This window comes from Macrobrachium nipponense, chromosome 12 (assembly GCF_015104395.2).
Source record: "Macrobrachium nipponense isolate FS-2020 chromosome 12, ASM1510439v2, whole genome shotgun sequence".
Classification (NCBI taxonomy): Eukaryota; Metazoa; Arthropoda; class Malacostraca; order Decapoda; family Palaemonidae; genus Macrobrachium; species Macrobrachium nipponense.
In genome coordinates, this window is record NC_087205.1 from 103,115,662 (window position 1) to 103,138,062 (window position 22,401).

A 22,401-nucleotide genomic window follows, 5' to 3' on the forward strand; every position below is an offset into this window, starting at 1 on the left:
ACGTATTATCATAAAGAACAGATTGGTAGCAAACATTGATTGGCACATCCAACCATAATTCACAGAAAATCATAGCACCTCTTCATAAATAATTACAAATCCATTAATTCAAAATATAAAGTAGAGTATAAAAGATACAGCACCATAATGATGATCGAATGATAAACACAATGTCACAAACCTCCAAGTCCAGCTTTCAGTGCACAAAAAAAGCATAACTAACCTTTGAGAGGAGGCCAAAAGTGGTCTAATCATCATCACCTTGATCAGGATTTTCCTCAAATTTACCACTTGCAATGTCTGCTCGCAAGGTGACCAGCTGGGGTGCCTCATGAAATCTTTTGACTCCTCGAGGCAGGGCTCGACAAGATGTCAAATTTAAGGTCTCCAGATGACTACACCTCACCAAAACTTGTTGAATAGGCTTGAATGTCACTGAAGAACCACACATGTTCAGGTACCTGTCAAGTAAAAGGTGAAGGATAAGTTTTACCACAGTTTAATTTTACTAAGGAAATTTATATACTGTATCATAATTCAATATCTTTTCAGTTTGCTTTGTATGTTGAAAAATAAAGTCTCTTTAATAAAAAACCCAAAACATGTAAAAGCCACAATCCATAACTTTTTCATTCTACTAGTACATCTCACCTGAGTTTATTATCTGCTTCTTCTGATATGGCCATCAGAGCAGCATCAATACTGTCAGAATTGGCAGTCCAGGATAAATCTAACTCGACCAAACAGTGTTGCCACTTTCGAACTACCAGCTCTAATCTATCGGAGTAACTCTTTGGAGACGTTGAACCAGCCAAGAACAAGTGTTCCAAATCCCAAGGTGGGATACGAACAAGAGAGGAATCTGTAATATTCATGCACCTGAAAAAGAAAGCAAAATCTGTATATTCAACAATTCTATTCATGAAATTTGTAGCTGACAAATTTTATTCTTATAATATTATAAATAACGAGCATCCTAAATTAGCTGCCAAAAATTCAACTGGTTCTTGCTGAAGGTGGGGATGCAAGAGGAAACATGCTACCCTTATGAAGAATGTGATTTAATTCACTTTTCATGAAAAAATTCCAAAGGTTGACATGTAAAATGTAATAAGAATCCCTTCTTCTACACAGCTGCCAATGAGTTAAAAATTACCCTGAAAAGGTAAAGGCAGCCTTTTAGCCCTCTTACGCCGGAGCGGTAAATAAAAAATTGTCTCCCGTATGCCGGAAGGGTTTCGGAGTGAGCGCGGAAGCGGAAAAAATATTTTTTTCAAAAAATCACAGCGCGCTTAGTTTTCAAGATTAAGAGTTCATTTTTGGCTCCTTTTTTGTCACTGCCTGAAGTTTAGTATGCAACCATCAGAAATTTAAAAAATTATCATTATCATATATAAATAATGCAATATATGATAGCGCAAAAACGAAATTTCATATATAACTGTATTCAAATCGCGCTGTGTGCAAAACGGTTAAAGGTAACAAGTTACTTTTTTTTCGTTGTAATGTACACTAAATTGCGATCATTTTGGTATATAACACATTGTAAAACGATAAAAGCAACACAGAGAAAATATTATCACAAAATAATGCATGAATTTGTAACGTGCGGACGTAAACAAATATTTTTTTCAAAAATTCACCATAAATCTAAATATTGTCCTAGAGACTTCCAATTTCTTTCAAAATGAAGACAAATGATTAAATATTACTATACTGTAAGAGTATTAGCTTACAATTGCATTTTTCAACCATATCTGATGAGTTAAAGTTGACCGAATGTCGAATTTTTATATATATATATTTTTTATATGCAATTATTTCGGAAATAGGAAAAGCTACAACCTTCAAATATTTTTAGTTTTATTCTACATGAAATTGCGCACATTTTCATATATAAAACTCTATGAAATGCCTAATATGAAACGGAGCAAATATTCTGAGAATGGGACGTACGCATTTCGGAGATTTGTGGCGGAGAATCCGCGCGCGGAGGGAAGGAAAGATTTTTTTTTAAATTCACCATAAATCTAAATATTTTGCTAGAGACTTCGAATTTGTTTCAAGATGAAGATAAATGACTGAATATTACTAGACTGTAAGAGTTTTAGCTTACAATTGCGTTTTTTGACCATTTCGGTAGAGTTCCAAATCGTTGACCAAACAACTGGGTGGGTTTTTTTTCTATTTATCGTGATTTATATGCAAATATTTCAAAAATGAGAAAAGCTACAACCTTCAATTATTTTTTGTTGTATTTTACATGAAATTGCGCACATTTTCATATATAAAGCTTTATGTAACGGCTAATTTAAAATGGTGCAAACATTACCACAATCGCACGTATGATTTTTTCGGAAGAGTTACCGCGCGGACATAAAGAAAATGTTATTTTTTTCATAACTTCACCATAAATCGAAATATTGTGCTAGAAACTTCCAATTTGTTGCAAAATTAAGGTAAATGCTTGAATATTACTAGAATATAAGCGTTTTAGCTTACAATTGCGTTTTTCGACCATTTCGGTAGAGTCAAAGTTGACCAAAGGTTGAAATTTTGGCAATTATCGTTATTTATATGAAAATACCTCAAAACTGATAAAAGCTACAACCATGGGTTGTTTTTAGTTGTATTGTGCATGAAATTGCGCACATTTCCATATATAAAACTTTATATAACGGCTAATTTTAAAATGGTGCAAACATTACCACAATCGCATGTATGATTTTTTTCGGAAGTTACCGCGTGGACGTAAGGAAAAAGTTTTTCATAAATTCACCATAAATCGAAATATTGTGCTAGAGACTTCCAATTAGTTGCAAAATTAAGGTAAATGATTGAATATTACTAAAATATAAGAGTTTTAGCTTACAATTGCGTTTTTTTACCATTTCGGTATAGTCAATGTTGACCGAAGGTTGAAATTTTGGCAATTATCATTATTTATATGAAAATATCTCAAAACTGAAAAAAACTACAATTATGAGTATTTTATTGTTGTATTCTACATAAAAATGCGCACATTTTCATATATAATACTTCATGTAACGGCTAATTTACAATGGTACAAAAATTATGTCAAAGTGACAAAATAATTTCCGAGATGTGTCACAGATACTTTTTAGTGCGGCAAGAAAGAAATTCGCGCTTGCGCGCCTGCGTAACGATTGTAAACAAAACAACACCTTGATCCGTGAACTCCCAGCATCCCCCAAGGCGCGTGATTCAAAAGTTTTAGGCTGGTAGGCCTATAAGTATTTTTCCGCGAATTTAAAAAAAAACTTTTGTAAGTCGACGTAAAATACGTCCAGTCGGCACATGAGAGACAAAAAATGTCGACGTAAAATACGTCCAGTCGGCGTAAGAGGGTTAATAAAAGTGGGGTAAGTACATTTCTGTAAATCATAAAAAAAAATACTGATGTTAACAATTAGTCCACAACAAACAAACTGATTTGATTTTAAGTGTCCATTACTAAACATTACTAGTTCCAGTAAAATTTACTAAGAGCAACTTCTTATTTTTCTGTTGTGAGTTAACTGACGATTCTGTTCTTTTTACATCTGTCATCAAACCAAATTCAGATAGTGAAATATTTCCTTATTCCCAGTTCCCTTTACATAAATTGTAACTCACTGTCACCCTGATAGGATAAAATGCTTGAAAGTAATATAAAGTTGCATAAAATGTTTGAGTACAAGGAGGCCAATAAAATCCAATTTGTTTTGTGACTAGAACTGACACTTGTAACTATGGAAAAGAGCAATTTTACATGAAGTTCAAGTTGGAAATAAGCAAGATGTTCCTGTCTTTTTAGAATCACTAAATTTTAACACCCTATTGAAGATATGGCATATTTTAAATCTTATATACCTGTGCATTTTAGCAGTTTTGCATTTGTATCATCTGCTTTTTTTTTTTGCTTTTGTTCAATAAACTTAAGCATCATACTGCATTTTGAAAGGTGTTTTCCAATGGTACTTGGCAAATCTAATAATTTCTGGATGACCCTCTTCATTTTTTACATCAGTAAGAAAATTTTTTATAATTTTACATATGTATATTATACTATAATACAGGAATCAACTTGACATATACTATAACAGAGAAGTGGGCTAAACTTACAAGTTACAGTAACCCCTCTTGCAAAACGTACTGGAAGCAAAGACGAGGAATTAGGTATGTATCTACTTAGGGGGCACTAAATTTTATACTCATGAGTTTGAATTTTTCTTAAATTAATCTATGTAATGTTGCATGATGATAAGCTTGCTACATCTTGACATAAGAGTCTATGGCCAAGCCCAGTATTATTCGCCAGCAAAACTATATAAGAAAGGAGATTGTAACATCATTCAAGTCTGACGAAGACAAATTGTTCTAATTCATTTCATAGTGGCTTACTATGTTCTAGTTCATTTCATAGCTGCTTACTAACATGTCTAAATGTCAGATAGTCAATCAGTTGCTGTACTGGCTGTCTTACTACCATCTCTGCCCTAGAGAATTCTGTCTGTCCTGTGGTTTCATAATTATGACATTATCAATTTACATGACATAATTTCAAACATTTTAGTTCCTTACGGTGTCATAGTGATGAAATACGACATTTTTAATCAACTTGTATTTTTCATAACTAACAAACCTGAGGTCTTAACAATAGGATAATCATCTTGCGCCAGCTGGAAACCGGTTAAAAACAAAGATGGTAAAGCAAGGAATCTGTGTCATCTGGTAACTCATGCATATATGAGGTGGAAGCTAGTCACCAACCAGGCATAGAACCCCGTGATGTGTCAGTCTTTCTTTGACCACCTTGGAGAGTGGTTACTTGCGCTCTCCTTCCCAAGCCGGTTGTTTTGTTGCCCCGTGATTCCTGTTTCAGTGTGTTTGTGCGTGTGCTTTGTTGATTATCAAGGAGTTCTCCAATTCTTCTAGGCCTTGTCAAACCATGTGCCCAGGCATTCAGGGATTTCTGTGCTCCAACTTTTTGGCTGCTACCATTACAGTTCCCCATACTCATGCAGTAGGTGCCGATCTAATTTTTGTATCATTACTAATCCTTGCCCAGAATGTCGTTCCTGGCCTGTCACAGTGAAGGCCATTCTACAAGACTTACTGGTTAAGTCCCATAATTAAAGTTATTTTTTCCTTCTTTTCATGCATAAATGATTAATAATCAGTAATTACTTACAGATTGTGACTGACCACTTTCCTGTAGGTAAATTTTATGCAGGTATGAAGCTTGTGTAATGCTTGTGATGTAGCCCTTATAAAATGTTTGAGCTGTGTTTACAGCCAATCCTAAAGATGTCCAACCCAACTTGTCAAGGCCTGTCCGGTCTGGTTTGCTGTATTTTTATGTCCTAGCTGATGATGGATCCTTGCCTGCTGTGTTCCAAATAGAGTGGAAATTGATACTCCCCAGTCTCACCTATGATATTTGCCAGGACTGGTTTGCCTACAATGGGTTTGCTAAAAGAACAATGGGTTTGTACCAGGCAAAAAAGAACAAGCACTCTACGTACTACCAAGGCTTTTTTGTGTCTACTCTGGGATCTTTGATTTTGTGATTAGCCTTGATTTCTGACTTCAATATCTTAGAAGCAACAATCTTCCAGTGATGTGCCATTGCCCACTCCTCAGCCTCCAAGATCACATGAACACTTGCCAGCTCACTCTATTCCTACTAGGCCTTCTCTGCCAGGTGACCAAGCTTCTCCCTTGATTTTTGGACATTCCTGTACCGACCCGCTCACCCACTTTGCCTGGTGATTTGACTGCCTCTAATACCTCTTTCCACTTACCAGGCTGTAGCTTCTTTGATGACAGGTACAGGTGACAGAACTGACTCTTTCTTAGCTGCAGAATAACATCTCTTTCCTGATGTCTAGTCATCTTTGCTAGGCCATTATTTTGTCTCAGTATGCATTTAGCTTGGATGGTTTTTCTGCTACAACTACTGCTGCTACTTTCATGAGCCCTGTTATGCCCCCCTTGACTTACAACTACCACCACTGTAACTTCTGCACTGATGGTTGTTTCTGCTGCCCCTACTGTTACCACTGTTTCTGTTACACCACCTGCTGGAACTTGATTTCCAAAACATCCTTTACCTCAAGTGTCTCTTACACCACTTCCTCGGGCGATTCCTTCGGCTTCTTCTTTGCAAACATTTTGATGCCTACTGTGTTGTCTGCCTCTGTCTGGCCTTCTGTTTCTGCTATGCAGTAAACTTTAACTCACTAAATATCTATGTCTGCTGCATTGGTCATGCTGACATCCTCATTTGCTTTGACTACTGCTGTTAGTCAGTATACCAGTTAACTACTGCTCCTGCAGTAGTTGACATCACTGCTGGTTCATCTTTTGGAAAACAAGGTCTTGAAAAATGCTTGTAATGAATCAAATTTCTGTGCTAGCCAAGATCTAAAGCCAAAATGTGGCAGTCTGTTGGGTCCCCTATCTTCCCTGGAGCAGCTGTAATTGCAGCCCTGAAATTGTTAGTTGGCTCCAGTTTTTCCAGAGGCTTACCCTGTAACAACACTGGAAGTAATACTACATCTGCTGTGGTGGCAAGACTTAGCCCACCTAAACACAGGCAAGTTTGATTCCACATGCTCCAGAAGTAATCCTCTTCAGGGATGCTCTGAAACACAATCGGCTTCAATCAAAGGCTACAGAGTGGCAACTTAACAACTATACTGGATCTTCAGGGCATTGAACGGACTGCAGAAGACTCTTCCACAACTTTTGAGTAAGAGCTTTCCTGTAGGACAATCTAGTGGCATAAGTGGGACCTCCATAGCACCCCAAAACCTCACCTTGGTCCCTTGCAGACTGCTCATAGTCATTCTACATTATCTTACTTAAAAGACCTTACTGCTGGCCTCTGTATGGGTGTGTGTGAGCAAGTTGTATGCTGTCAGTAAAGCACATTTACCTGGGGTTTGTCTTTTGTTTGCCTTTTGTTAGCCACAGACAGCTGGTACAAAAGACCAAACACTACTCCATTTACTATCCCAACTTTGCAAGTTTGGTAAACATAACATTCTTCTCTGCTTGGTGGAACTATCTATTACTACCTTGAAAGGACTAGGTATTTGAGAAGCAAGGACTCTGGACTTGAAAAATCACAGTGTCCTATTGGATGAGGCTGTAAATTCTTCAACCATTTACAGAAGTTTCAGAAGACAAGGCTATCCAACTAAGAGTATATGCATGAGATCAGGACTTTCTCAATTTCTTTAGCCTTCAAGAGAAATGTAAGAGAGTACAACCTTCAGGAGTTAAGGTATAGGGAGACGTCAATCAACTTTGGCCAAGTTTTACCTTAGCCGTCTTTATGCATGAACAAATGAACCATACTAATTTGACTGTTGGTCGTCGTGAGTAAAGTTTAATTCGGTAGTCTTTTAATCATCAACCCGTGTCCATGTCAATTATCCACAGGAGACAGACTTCTAGGGTTACATGCCTCTCCATTTCACCTAAATAGTTAGTCATTTTCTTTTATATCCATTTCATCATAATGATTAGTCATTTTCTTTTATATAAGTAAAGACTTGTTTTACTCTCAGGTGTTTCGTTACAGCCAGCTACTCGCAGTACCCCAATGAGCACATGCTTCTCTTCTATTTTGTCAACAAGTGCTCCACCAGATCCACTGCACTTCTGAAAGGCTGGGATACTCTGCTGAGGGAATTTTCACTTAAATCGTAATTTGGGTTCTACATAACAAAACAGTTCCCTATTAAAAAACCATGAATTCCATCCTCTTCTCTGTATCTCATACTGTAACACAAATCCACTAAGAGGATAGATAACCCAACCATGAGTCACAAGTGTTAATCTGCTGCTCATGTCAGAAGACATAAGGATGTCTATGGATATGGTTGATTACAATGAACATTCTACATGATTCATGGATTTGTATGAAATAAGTGTATCAACGTATCTTATGCATGTTATGAAAAAACAAAGCTGTGTATAAACCTCAATTGCATAACTAACTTTAGTCATAATACATACCCTCTCACATCAAGGAGACGTAGCTTGTGAGAATTCTTCAAAATACGCTCCAATTCACCATCATTCATTCCCACACTTAGGTTGCCAACAACAGCAATACTCAATTCTTCTAGATGTGGGAATCCAGGTGATGAAGCCTGAGTATAAAATATCATCATTAGAGCTCTAAACAACAACTTGAGCAAACAAATTTATTACTTGAGTGATGTGCTACTTATATTATGTAAAGTTCTCTCCCCACAAACATTTTCATGGGGGCCAGGACTTGAGAGCAGGCAGTGGTTGAAGGCATTCACTGAGCTAACCTTCACCAAGCCACACAAATCTTAAAGGCTTTGCCAGCTGCTTTTGTAAATGAAGGGGACAGGGAAAGAACAAACCAACGGCTATGATCAATAAAAGTCAATTATATTTTGTTACCTAAACAAAAAAATAAAATTTCCTTGAAAAATTCAAACCTTATTAACACAAACCAATCAAAATAATGAGATCCATCTACAAATCCCATGTTAATCTTACCTGCTCTGCCATAGAGGTCTGACACAATCTAATCTGGGCATTGGTTAATCTGAGAATCCTTAAATTTGTGCAACCTGTTTGTAATCTCTCAATGTTTATTAGTACTGAGTCTCTCCCAATGGTCAGCACATTAGATAAATCTAATGACTGTAGGTTTGGGCAGTGGTCCTGTGAAAGACGAAAATTATCATAAAACTTACAGGTTACAGTAAATAATGCTAAATGCAAATAATACAAACAATAATGAAACACAGTTCTTTAAACAATGCTTCAAACTTGTAGATCAATTCATGTTAGCTATGGTTATCAATCATTTTTTTATTATCATTATGTTGATCAAGCCTGAAAATATACATTAAAACATGTGTACCCAGTACTTTTGGATGTTCTATAACTTTGTGAGATGGTTCAAATAATAAAAATGCTACAGAAAACCCCATTATATAATGAATTTGTAAAATGGTTCAAATATCAAAATCACTACAGATAAACACATAATGTCAACTCACAACAATGACTACTTTCAGTTAAAAATCAGCAAAACTTTAGTATTAATTTAATAAATCCCAACAAAAACAACTCGCTGCAATGACATGCCCACCAGCTTGAAAGTAACTGTATTTTTTACTAACAACAGAGTCTGACAGGCTCTGGGAGAGCAATTTAGGGAACTTAGAACACCTAGATGAATGAACAACTTTATAAGCCGCCCTCAATATTATTTGTGATCTTATTCCAGAACATGAAAGCATTTTACATTGATAATCCTCCACTTTCTCACTACAGATAATGGCAAGATACTAACTTAAATTACACTGGATGAGACCAGTTATTGAACTAGGAGGGAGATGAGACCAGTTATTAAACTAAGAGGGAGATGGGAACCCAGGTTGATTGGAATCTAGGGGGAGGGAGATGAAGAACCAGTTTTATTGAACCTAGGAGGGTAGATGAGACCAGTTCTTGAAACTAAAGAGGGAAGATGAAGACCCGCAGTTTATTAAACTAAGAGGGAGATGAGACCAGTTATTAAACTAAGAGGGAGATGGGACCAGTTATTAAACTAGGGTGAGGATAGAAAACAAGCTATTTAAACTAGGTAGGGAAGTGAAGGCCAGCTATTAATAACTAGGAGGGGAAGATATGAAGGCCTCAGCTATTAAACTAGGAGGTGAGATGAGGCCAGCTATTAAACTATATAGGAGGGAGATGGGGCCAGCTATTAAACTAGGAGGGAGATGGGGCCAGCTATTAAACTAGGAGGGAGATGAGGCCAGCTATTAAACTAGGAGGTGAGATGAGGCCAGCTATTAAACTAGGAGGTGAGATGAGGCCAGCTATTAAACTAGGAGGGAGATGGGGAGACGGACAAGTTATTAAACTAGGAGGGACATGGAACCAGATATTAAACTAAAAGGGAGACGAGACCAGCTATATTTTTACATTCACAAAAAATTAGACATTTCTCTTCTTGGCTACTTTCATCACATAGTTTTGACATTTTTTGTTTTGTTTTAGTTTTTAAAGCAACACATAACAATCATCTGCCTTCAAAATAAAAATAATTACTGCAAAAAATACAGTGCATTTTTTAACCTTCCTAAATTCCTGAGTTTTAACCATACTATAAATGGCAATAGATCTGCAAAAGCCAATACAGAAACGTCTACAATACTTACAGATAAGGCCTTGATAAGAGACTGCAAGTTGGACAGAGTATTATTGGCCAGAGTAAGGTGTGTCAAACGTGTATTCATTGTTGATGCCAAGTCTGACAAGGTTTGTTGGCCAACAGCACATCTTGGTGTTGGTTTGTGAGACTGAAGAAAAACAATCAATCTTTAAAAAAACTAGTCTGGTTGATAAAAAATTATAAAATCTGTATTAAATATCATTAAGCAAGAACAGTTGTATATGCATACAGAGAATTTGGATAAGTTACAGTTAAAATCAGCTATTTAAATGATTTAAAGCTTACTGTTAAAGGTGTTATTTCTCAACAAAATTAAAACCATTAAAAACAGTGATATCCTTTTAATTCAATAAATATTTTATTTATTTTGCTTAGCTTTTATTTCAGTTTACTTGAAGCAATGTTACTAACCGACATAATATTGGTGAGGTCAAGTCGTTGAAGGTGTTGACACCTGGATAGATGCGTGTGAAGATTTTCACTGTGAATTTTATGGCAGTCTGTAAGGTTCAGGCTAGTTAGCTCTGGACAGAATGTAACCAGCCTTGGCAAGATTGGAGGCGTCACAGCATCATTCCAACCAGCTAATATGAAAATACAATACTTCTTGTTAACAAAGTAGTTATATGGGATATGAACAGTCATAAAATGAGGTAATCTAATAAGGGATTAAACTATTCTGACTCAGCAGAGCGCCAAAACAAAAAAGTACATAAAATAAAAATTAACAATCAAAGAGACCATAAGAATTTATGGCATAATCTTCATCACCTCTCTTTGACTCATTTCTTAAAACATTCAACAGCTCTGATAACATCATTTGGTTTTAGGAGGAAAAAAAAAATTGTTTTTTCATTAACATAAAATAACATAAAATAAAGTAGTATGTACAATATGACAATTATGCACATATTCATTTTCACTCTTTTTAGTTAAATTGGCTTGCGAAGCAAAGTTGGAAGTCCTCACAACAATATGTCAGAATGATAAGTGTTGTTATTTTAGTACTGTTAATTTAAGAGTATTAATTAAATAGCTTACAATTATAGTTTCAAAGTTATAAGTTTTTTGGCCTGTTTTATGGGTAAATAAACATACATATCCTGTAACATTGCTTATTCCTTATAAAAAAAAAAAAAAAAATTAGACTGGTTCATATATATATAATTTTGTTCACCACCTGTATGGCACTGTGGACAACAAATTATAAAAATAATAAAAAAGTCTATGAAGGATTCTGGATAGGATCAAGTTTGAGTTATACATTTGGACTGTTTTATGTGTAATTAAACAATTCTTGAAACATTATCACTAAAAAAATTTACAGATTGGTACATGAACAATTTTGTTCACCACTTGTACAGTACTTACTGTGAACAACAAATTGAAAACATATAAAACTGCAGTTTTCTTAAAACTTACTCTTTTCCAAACTAAATGTTTACTTCTCTAAAGACTAAACCAAATTCATTTAAACTTTTCTGTGCAACTTTTAATTTTGCATATCAATTTTGAAAAGTGATGTCATGGTTTTTTCCAATGCACAACAAATGAACTTAAAAGAGGCCGAATTTCTAAATTTCAACACGAGAGAATTTTCATTATTAGTTGTAGAGGAAGTAGTAAAAATTTTAAGCAAATCCCTTCAATCATAAGGTAGAAACAGTTATTTACTGCTTTATTATGGGGCCTTACGGTGTTGGCACTCCCCTTAGGCTGGTTATAATGGGGCCTTACGCTGTTGGCACTCCCCTTAGACTGGTTATCAAGGTGAAAAAATATCAAAAATTAAAAACCACAACTTTGCAATTAACAATATTCATTCACCAATTCCTGATTATCATATTCAGCTAAATACCACAATTAAACTAATCTAATCAAAACACATTTATCAACGATGAAATGCAACTGGAAAGCATCAAATACAGCAAACCCAGAATTACAGCATTCTTATCTTATTTTTGCATATCAGAAGTTGTTATGAATATTTTGTAGATACATAATGTACATGCAAAATGCATTCTGCATTTCTTCATCCTTACCTAACGTTAAATCACGGACTTTTGGAAGTCTGTGTTCTAGAAGCCAAAGTAGCCTCTTCTCATTACGAAAACGGGGTTTGATCCTACTGGTGGATAGGTTTGCTGTGTGCCACAACCGAGCATCAGTTGACACCATACGCCAGAATCTACACACTCTTGATGTTCTATAAAACAAAACATGGGACATACTTCCATTACTGACAATGAATATTGTGATTCTAACTACTGTACTATGTATCATTAATTACTTTTTCTAAAAAATACCCTTCTAACCAAAAACAATGATAAACATGTTCAAAAAAACATAAACAACTATTCAATTGGCTGACCTCCCTTATAATTTTTTTTTTTTTTATCAAATTGTATTTTTTATAGCTAACAAATTATAAAACAGGTCAAGAAGTTACATTTCGATACTTATGGGACTCACCAAAGGATTTGTTCTACTGGATAAATGAAAATAGCAACACAGTTAAGTCGAAACAGTTGGAGAACTAGATGGGAATGGAACAAAAGGGGAGAGATGAAAGCTGAAGGCACCCAAGAAGCTTTAGTGCACTGTACAGTGCTGTGCAGCAGGGTACACTATGATGGGTACTACCCCCAACGTTGTTACTATACAATAAGATGGAAAATGGAATAATCCAGTTACATAGGAACCAATTCTTTGGAAAGTCTCATTATCCGGGTTAGTTCATTCCAAACACACTTGATTACATGGAGTAAATTCCAAGTAGTTCAGACATTAATGCTATATCATACTGTTACTGTATATATATATTATACTTCGGCTATAATATGATTAATGATGGCAGAAACATTCATTGTTATAAATTTCTTATAGTTGACCATGTAACTCTTGGAATCTGAGTGTATGTGAATTGGTTGTAATATTCTTATACGTACTGAATTTTATAGGTACTAGTTGAGTTTTATGCTAATCCAAAAAACTTCATTTTTTGGATGTTAAATGAGGTGGCTGTGCTGTGTGTACGATGTTTTGACATTTTACTTTAATAATAACTCATTTTGGTTATAATAATAATATTGATGGCCGAACTCCTTAATGATATAAACTGGCAATAATTGACCTGAATATTATGCATCGTTTTCTTATTTACAAAACATTCAGTCACCAAGATTTTCTACAGTCCAATTTCTACTGACAAATGAGCGTTGTCTATCAAGACACAAAACCATCAAATATAGTGAAACTATTGTTATACAAAAAAATCACTTAAAAGTCACATACATCACAACTGTACTAACAAGAAAAATAATTTTTCTGGCAAATTTCTTTATAAATCACTTAAAAGTCACATACATCACAACTGTACTAACAAGAAAAATAATTTTTCTGGCAAATTTCTTTATATTTTCATAAGAATAGTGAGGAATTGCTCTAGTTCTTACTCTCTACTTGGGGGAGGGGCCATTAATACTAAATGCTTCAAAACTACTCTTATACCCAATTCATCAAAATCATTGAGAGCTGCTTTATGATTAGCTGCAAGACACAATCAGGTAATACGGTTCAGCTTTTTTACTTAACCAACAAGGGAAGGAAAAAAGGAGTATGGGCATATTTATAAATTCCAAGTACTACTACATACCTACCTCTTCGGAGAATAGTCTTAACAAATAAAAAATATGAACTCTCATTAAGGCAATTTATAAGGGAAACAATGACAATCAAATCTAAAGTGATTTCTGACATAAAATATGAATATGAGCATCTGGATCGGAACTGAGGAGACAGCAAGAGAAGATGATCTTGTTCAATATCATCATGAAAGGATATGACTTGCTACGTGTAATGGTAACAGTTACAAAGTTTGTAAAAGTCTTTGAAAATTGCTTAGACAAATACAATTACATATACATACAGTAATAATAAACCTTACAGCATCAACAACAATCAAGAACTACAACTGCAGGTAATGTACTATGAACACCTGCAAAACAACAATGGAAAAGTTTGGAGAGTTTAAAAGCAAAGACTGATAAAATAAATCTGAAAATAGTCCCTTACTATAAAACTCGAAACTTCTGTTGTTTCAGTCTTCAATACCTGGACTGTTGACTTTCACAACTACACAATGCAGGAAAAACTCTTGATGATAACACTACTTCTCAATGTTGAAATGTATTCTAAATAAACCCCTGCACTTCACTTTTCTCCATGTTCCTATCAACTCCTTGATTTCTTTTACACAGCAATCAGAAAAATAAATCTAAAATCATTAAAAATCAAGTCATTCTTTATTTCTTTTATCAAAGGTCTTCAAGGAAAATAAAAATTGTGTAAAGCAATTGTTTTCCTGCACTGTATCAACCTCATTTTGAGCACAACATACCTAATGTTGAGAAGTTTTGAAATTAATAGTATTATTAAGCTACAAAGTTCAGCCATTTATAACATTATCATCAACTGTTCTAAATAAAGTAACAAAGTAACTGAGGGAAAAATCTCTTTAAATAAATTATAGTTAATGTCATTACAAAAAAAGTGGGGGGGATTAAAATTCATGGACATCAAATATTTTAAAACAAAAAAAGAATACGAAAAATCAGTGTAATGCAATAAACCTATAAATCATATTAGTCTACTTAAAAGTGAATGATTTCCTGAAAAGAATGAAAAACTTTACATTACATACTTTTGGCAGTAACTCAGTGAAGAGTATTAGACAAAAAACTTCAAACATATTGAATACTAACCTGAGAAGTAATGGAAGGATTCCTGCTGTTCGGGAAGCAATGTCCAGAATGTCAAGCAAGATGTGGCCTGGTAATTTCCACGCCCAAGGTGACTGTGGTTCGCCATTCACCTCGCTAACTATTGGTCCCCAACTAACAAATTCTAAATTTCTTTTCTTTCGTTTTCCTTCTGATGAGGAAGATCCAGAATGACACCTTTCTGAACTGTGTCCACTTCTCTTTCTAGGTCTCTTCTCACTCGGACTAGATACTACACTGTAAGTTAGGTTACTGTGTGGAGAGCTGCTGAAGCCACGCGAATTGTTCTCTTTTATTGGAGGGACAGTCAACTTTATCTTCATTCTTATTCCAGTGACCTCTGAATCCTGTGATATCTCACTTTGGTAATGCACAGCAGGTTTTCCTGACTGTCTGCGCTTACGAGGTCTGCTGGGAGCATTTGGGTCCTTGCTTCGTTTTCCCCTTGTCTTGCCCTCGCCAACAACACTACACTGCTTTTCCCCACTATTAAACCTTTCACTCATGCTGGCATCAACAGGATACCCAAAGTCACTGTTTACAGGAGGGGGAGGAAGAGTGGGAGGTGGATCCCCTGCATGTCTTCTGTGGTCTTCACACAAAATGCAAGAACAATCATCTCTTCTTTCACTGTCTTTGCTCCCACTTGGATGATTATGAACCTTGGATTCACTTACATCGTTATGTCTTTTTACCTCACTTACCTCATCCATTTTTTCCACTTGTAAACCATCTTTCACTCCATCCACATACATCCCTGGACTTCTGGGAGGCTGCTGATCTGGTGTAATGGGCTGGTCTGATGGAACGGATTGATCAGGGGTGATAGGTTGGTCTGGTGTAATGGGCTGGTCGGGGGTCATGGGAGTAATGGGCTGGTGGTCAGAAGACGGGGTTACAGGTTTCATTCCCACATCCTCCTGAGCATTGTACTGGTACGGAGTTGATCCAGCAGATGGAATGGACGATGGTGTGGACCCAGCTGAAGGGATGGAAGAGGGTGTTGAACCTGCAGATGCCGTTGTTAACACACTAGGGGGCGAGCTCATATTCTCATCTGGTCCCGACATAGGACTAAAGCCTTTGGGGTCCATGTCCATCGCTGCCATTCTAGAATCTAACCCAAGGCTCTCTGTAGGCATTTTAGTTTCGTGTTTCAAAATAACTTCACCAATAAAAGTATTAACGAGTATTTTTCCCCCAAAAGCATAAGAATATCACTCAACACTTTTCAATTCCTTTTTCTTAAATTGAATGATAAAATTCAGAGCTTGATCACTTGGAGAATGCAGAGCCAAATATTATCATTGGCATTAGTAACCAAAAGGCTATAGACAATCTGTAGCAGAGTGGCGTAAGACCAGAGTACAGCTCAAGGCTTACGCCAAATTTTACCTCCCATACTGGGGGAGGAGCTCTAGAACAAGAAGTAACATCATGGTGGCCCAAAGGGTGAAGATCCACTGGAGCACTTAAGTGACTAGTCACTTAATATTACTGCTATTGTGCAGTAGTTTCAAGAGAGTAATCTGAAAATGAAATGGAAAAATTAATCCTTATTGCTCATAGAGATGTTAGATAAGATAGCTCATAACGTACACTAAAATTAACAGTTTTATCTATAAATACTATAAGCTTATCTGAAAATATATCCTTACCTTTACAGTGTTAACAATGTCAGCTCTAAAAGAAATCGTGATGACATCAGTCATATAGTACCTAATTTTAAGTAATTCAAATTCATAAATTTTATACATTAAAAAATTACACAGATTTAGTGAATTACATAATTGTATACATACTACTAGTTGAAATCACACAATACATTTTCACAAAACCAAAACCAGCAATGTAAGACTCATATTCTTTTCCCTTTGTAGAACACCTCAATGGATTTAATGACCATGTATGAAAGTCATTTCATCACCCAATTTTGGAAACAAATAAATGAAAATTAACTATGTACTGGGAGTATCAATCAGCAATCATGGACAAAATTGGTTCCTGAAAAGGCAGCAATGTTGAGACAGACTTTCATTTAGCCTAGTTTCAGTTTTATTTATCAGCTTTATTTAATTGTAAATGACAAATATATAATCTCAACTTTTTGTTTCTAATGAATTATATACTGAATTTGTCCAACAGAAAAAATCAAGCTTTTTACAAAATACATCTATTGTTGCTTTAGTTATATATTAAAACAAGCTGTCTGCTTCAAAATATACTGTAATCCCTCCCAGCACACTTTTCTGAGCTGAATTACGGTATGTTTTGGGGGACTGTAGGAAAAATCCACCCTTCATTTCTGATTTGGCCCCAACATACTTACTAATTTGTTAATAAAATAACAATCCACTTTAAGTCTTAAATTTCAGGTGGCTCAAGACGTAGAAAACAATTCGTAACAGGACCCGTACATTATATATACGTACCTCACAATACATATATTCCTGAACTAGATAAAAGCAAAGACTACAGGAATCGCATGGGAAGAGACAAGGAGCTACCTGGTATCCTCAAAAGGGAATATCCCTCCAAGGATGGACAAGCAGTCTTCTTGGATTTCCTCTTCCTAGCAATCTCATCCATTGCTCCGGGGACCACTCACAACACTCGGAGCAAGTACATATCATTTATGGAACACACACGTTTGTGGCATTTAGTGCAAAAGGTGTGCAGATCTACATTAAAAGGTGAGAGAAAGCAATTGATTCTTGGCTTTGCAATATTCAAAAACAGGAACAGATATACCACAATTATTCAATCAACAAAATGGAAGGAAAAATAAATTTGAGATGAATGAATAGCAAGGAAGCAATCAGGCTCAGGAAGGCAATGTTACGTCCATGCTCAACGAAGGCTATGAGGTAAGTACGCAACTCGGCGAGGGTGTGTTGTAGAAAAGCCTTCCTCAGCTTGCACTGAAAGTAATTCCTATATAAAGACAGATGTTTGTTTGTTTGTTTGTGTGGTGTTTTTACATTGCATGGAACCAGTAGTTATTCAGCAACGGGACCAATGGCTTTACGTGACTTCTGAACCACGTCGAGAGTGAACTTCTATCAACAGAAATACACATCTCTCACTCCTCAATGGAATGGCCGAGAATCGAACCTGCGACCAGCGAGGTGGAAACCAAACACCATACCAACCACGCCACTGAGGCGCTTATATATTTTGCATTTTCATAGATGTGCAAACCTTCATATTTACATGGATACCTATTTACTAAGAGCTGGTCATTTAAGCTTGGTAACAAGGTAGTCCACTAGCACCAAAGGAATGAAAAAGCAAGAGAGTAGGAGTACAAACATTCACTTGACAGTATGCATTTACTTTTTTCTTCAGCAAAATTGACAAGTGTAAGGTTGGTTAAAGGTGGAATCCTGATAAAAGACAAAGGTTTGTACAACTGAAAAAATGCAAATCATCCTCTCGAAGACATAAGTGCTATACTGCCATGCCAACCCTCTTGGTTAAAAGGGAGTGTGTCACATCTTACAACTACTACAGTCAGAGATGCAATGCTCCATTGTGACCTGACATACCACCTGCGAACCTCACGCAAGATGCTTTTCTGGCCAATGGAGCTTGAATTCCTACACATATTGAGCTTCTACCACAGGTTCTAAGGGTAAGGTGTATAAGGACAAATATGCAATATCCTTGAAGTAAAAAGAGGTAAAGGTGGTCTGGCAGCACCCAACAACTGGCCCTTAGTACCTGTGCTCACCTAATACGTACTTCTTGAAAGCATCTTTTGCTCTGGTTACAAAACTATCTCCCCTATCTCAGAATTCATGCACCCACTTACTGACAGCATGAAATCTGAACAAAACATAATTCTTAGAGAACTCCTATTTGGGCCTGTCAGTATTAACAGTGACAAACTGTCCAGAGGTTAAGTCCTGGGCAGATAGGTCTGCGAAACTTACAGGGCACAAGAGCACCCTATCCTTGTCTTGTACAGTTCTAAGGGGGAGTGCATTGAAAAGGACTTTAATTTCTCTTCAAGGAAAGACATGTCCTGGGGTTTTATGCTCATCCAGAAATGAACATAAACAAGAGAATCTCCAATCCTCTGTACACTGCATTATGTAAGAGGCTGTGAAGCTCAACCCTCAACCTACTCTCTTGACTGACTACAAGACAGCCTTGAGCATTCCTATCCCTTATTCTCCTAAAGGGCTCTAAAGGTGCTTCAGGTGTTGCTTTAGAACACAAGAAGCCTGAGTTCACAAGGTGGGCAAGATTAAACAAGTAAGAGAGGAACTTCCCTCAGTGGAGGTAGACAGAGGAGTCTACGATCCACTGAAAAGTATCTTCGACTGGAGAGATACTGTACCCTTTTGAATCTATAAGTATTGGCCTACTTAATTTGGCACAAACCTCCTCTGACTGATGGTGATACTGGGCATTTCATATAGCCCTGTGAGATAAGTGTTTTCTCACAGGAGCTTCTAGACAGTCCTGAAGAAAAGGCTGGGAACAAGAATTGTCATGGAGAAAGGAGATGGTTTCAGTTCTTTAAAGGCAGCCTGAAACAGTCCAAAGGGACACATATTACTCAGGACCCCATTCTTTATTGCTGCCACACTGCCCAAAGGTGCAACAGATATCCCCCAAGTGACAACAGGAGAGGAGGGCTGCCATTTTCAGGGTCCTCTTCCCTTCTTCCTCTTGCCAAACTGCAAAGCTTAGATTGCAAGAGCCTTCTTAAGCTTTGGAATAGGCCTGGCCTTTCCCTAACCTAATGAAAATGACATAACTAGCCCCTCAGGCTTGATTGTAGTCTCCTTCACGTCTAACCAGAAAGAAGTTTCGAAGATACTGAACGGCAGACAGAGTGTCAAACCACCTTTCCTCCACGTCTGCTTCAACCTTACTCTTTGGGAAAAGCACGGAAGACCTCAACACTAATCCACTTCTGTGGGAAAAGCTGCCCTCAGTCAAAACCTGTCTCAAGATCAAACTCCAAATGGCAATGTAGTGCATCAAGATCATGTTCACACGAAGATTTGCTAACTGATGGCAGAGAAGGGTCATTTCCTCTCCCGACTCAAAACACGTCTCTAAGTTCATTTTTTTCATTGCCAACAAAATTCACAATTTCAACTACATGGCTTTCACATACCCATACTCAAGCTCATATTAACTTTACATCTTTGCCTCTTACATGCTACTCCCAATTCCCATCTCTGTCATTTACAAACATCATTCATTTCATACATAACACCCCTTTCTTATCCCACAAAGTTGCAACTACTCTAAAGAACTATTAAAAGCTGCCATAGAGAAAACACAAACTTGTATCTGACACAGATCTAATACAAACTAACTATTCTAGGGTAAGTTTCACTTACATCTTAAGAGCTAATCAATAGTCAACTTTAAGACATTACCTTCTACACCATTGAGCGTCAACACTTTCCAATTATCAATTCTATTGTAACCCTTCTGTTCCATGTATGCCAAATGACTTTTCCCTTTAATTCCAAATATTTTACAATCCCAAATGAACTTACTGGCTCACGCTAATTCACCACACAGCTTTGGCTTCAATTCTTGCAATAATTACCACACAGGGGGTAAGACGACAGCCTTCATCACTTTCACCTTCACTTCTCCTTCAATAAAACAATTTTCTCAGACATCTATCTGGCATATTTCTCTCCTCCAGACATAACTTCTACATATGCAGGAACTCAATTACATGTGTACGTACTATTACGAAATCTCACTTGTACAGTAATTCCAGCAACTCCTGGCTTCTATCCATCTTCAACAACCCTTGCTGCCTTAGCAGGCAATTCCCTTTACATCCCCAAATCCACGTAATGTCTTTCCATTAATCATACTTTCTTTTAGCCTATGCATTTAACAACTCTTCAATCACTAATTCAATTGACCCACTACTGTACTATTTTCTTAAAAGAAATTTCCATTTGCTTCATAATCTGCTTATACCAACACAATTTCTTTTCCTCTCTAAAAATCTACCCTGTTTAATTTTATTAATGCATTTCTATCAATAGTTTTTCAGACCATGTTCATTACTCATTCTCTTGAATTTTTTTTCAAACCTCTTCTGTCTAGCAATCAACTATGGCAACTTTAATCATTGTCAATACTCTGTACTATGTATATCTCCCTGATTAAAACTACAGTAAATTCTATTTTCACTTCTGCTTCAATCAGGTATTGATCAAATGTGACAAGAAACTCCTACTGTCATCATCACTCTGTAGTGTGCTACGTAACACCATAAGACACTAGTTTTCGCCACCTTAACCTTTTTCAGAGCATAATTACATATACATCAACTATTCTTATTTCCATTATCATTCTAGAAAACAGTCTCTATTCAGAATCCATGCAGGTTTCTTTTGCTATCACTTATAGTTTCATCACTCAAATCACCAAACCCAACACCCCCTTCACTTTCTTTGAACCCTGCCAGAGTTTAGACTCACACTAGAAACCTTCTCTTTCACCCTTGCCTATTTCAGGACATTCACATTTTAGCTTCACTTACAACTAGAGTTTATAAATGTAATACATATTCCTGGTCTAAAGACTGAAACCTAGGGTTTGTGAAAGTCAAAGTTAGGAGAAAGTATTGTTGGCTAAAGTCACTGCCCCTCTAGTTCAAATCTTATTCATGTTAACTTATTCAAATTACTTTTTGATGAAAGTTATTGTCAAGGTAAACTGAATTTGATATTAATAAGTTATATATAATAAGCATGTATAGTGGATACGCCATATAGGCGTTCTCACATATTCCTCTATGGACCGTATCTACCCATTATTCGCGGGAAATTCTTGTATTTGAGGTGTATTTTTCTATGAAAAATATCCACAAATTACTGTAATTTCATATAAATTTCATAAATGCAATTTTTGTGATAAAACTACTTATCAGGGTTCTAAGTATTTGCAGATCCTAGCTATTCATACAGGGGACCACTGTATATGCTTATGTGTATATATTTATGCACAAAGAACATGCTACTCAGATTAACAAACTGTAACCCTAGCCCCCCTTCTGTTTTGTATATAAAGGTCTGTCACCTTCTATTATATATTCAGTGTGAACTTGAAAATGTAGAATATGCTGCGAAAGTACTTGTTCCAAGTCCCCAGTTTCCCCTCACCATTCTATGATGGATTTAAGGATAGGTATATATATGCATAATTATATATATACGTATATGTAAAGTGCGATAACATATATTATGGACAAACTGGAAAATCACTTTCACAACGAATCAAACAGCACCAATATTCAGTGAGAAGTGGTCAAATATCGAATGCATTATTCGTGCACATGAGAGATTTAGATCATCCTATTAACTGGAATCAAACAAGATCCTT

At 36.2% G+C, this 22,401-nt stretch overlaps 1 protein-coding gene across 2 annotated transcripts in view; it reads right to left on the reverse strand.

The window, feature by feature from the left end:
• LOC135224720 (F-box/LRR-repeat protein 6-like) overlaps window positions 1-22,401 on the reverse strand; it is a 48,537-nt gene that overhangs the window by 14,793 nt on the left and 11,343 nt on the right. For both annotated transcript variants that reach the window (XM_064264007.1, XM_064264008.1), the window contains exons 2-9: window positions 15,007-16,553; window positions 12,286-12,449; window positions 10,655-10,827; window positions 10,230-10,370; window positions 8,551-8,718; window positions 8,032-8,168; window positions 652-879; window positions 224-461 (exon numbers count right to left, since the gene is read on the reverse strand). In XM_064264007.1, coding sequence (XP_064120077.1) covers window positions 248-461; window positions 652-879; window positions 8,032-8,168; window positions 8,551-8,718; window positions 10,230-10,370; window positions 10,655-10,827; window positions 12,286-12,449; window positions 15,007-16,166 — 2,385 coding nt within the window. In that variant the 5' untranslated portion in view covers window positions 16,167-16,553 and the 3' untranslated portion in view covers window positions 224-247. The remainder of the gene's footprint in view (window positions 1-223; window positions 462-651; window positions 880-8,031; window positions 8,169-8,550; window positions 8,719-10,229; window positions 10,371-10,654; window positions 10,828-12,285; window positions 12,450-15,006; window positions 16,554-22,401) is intronic.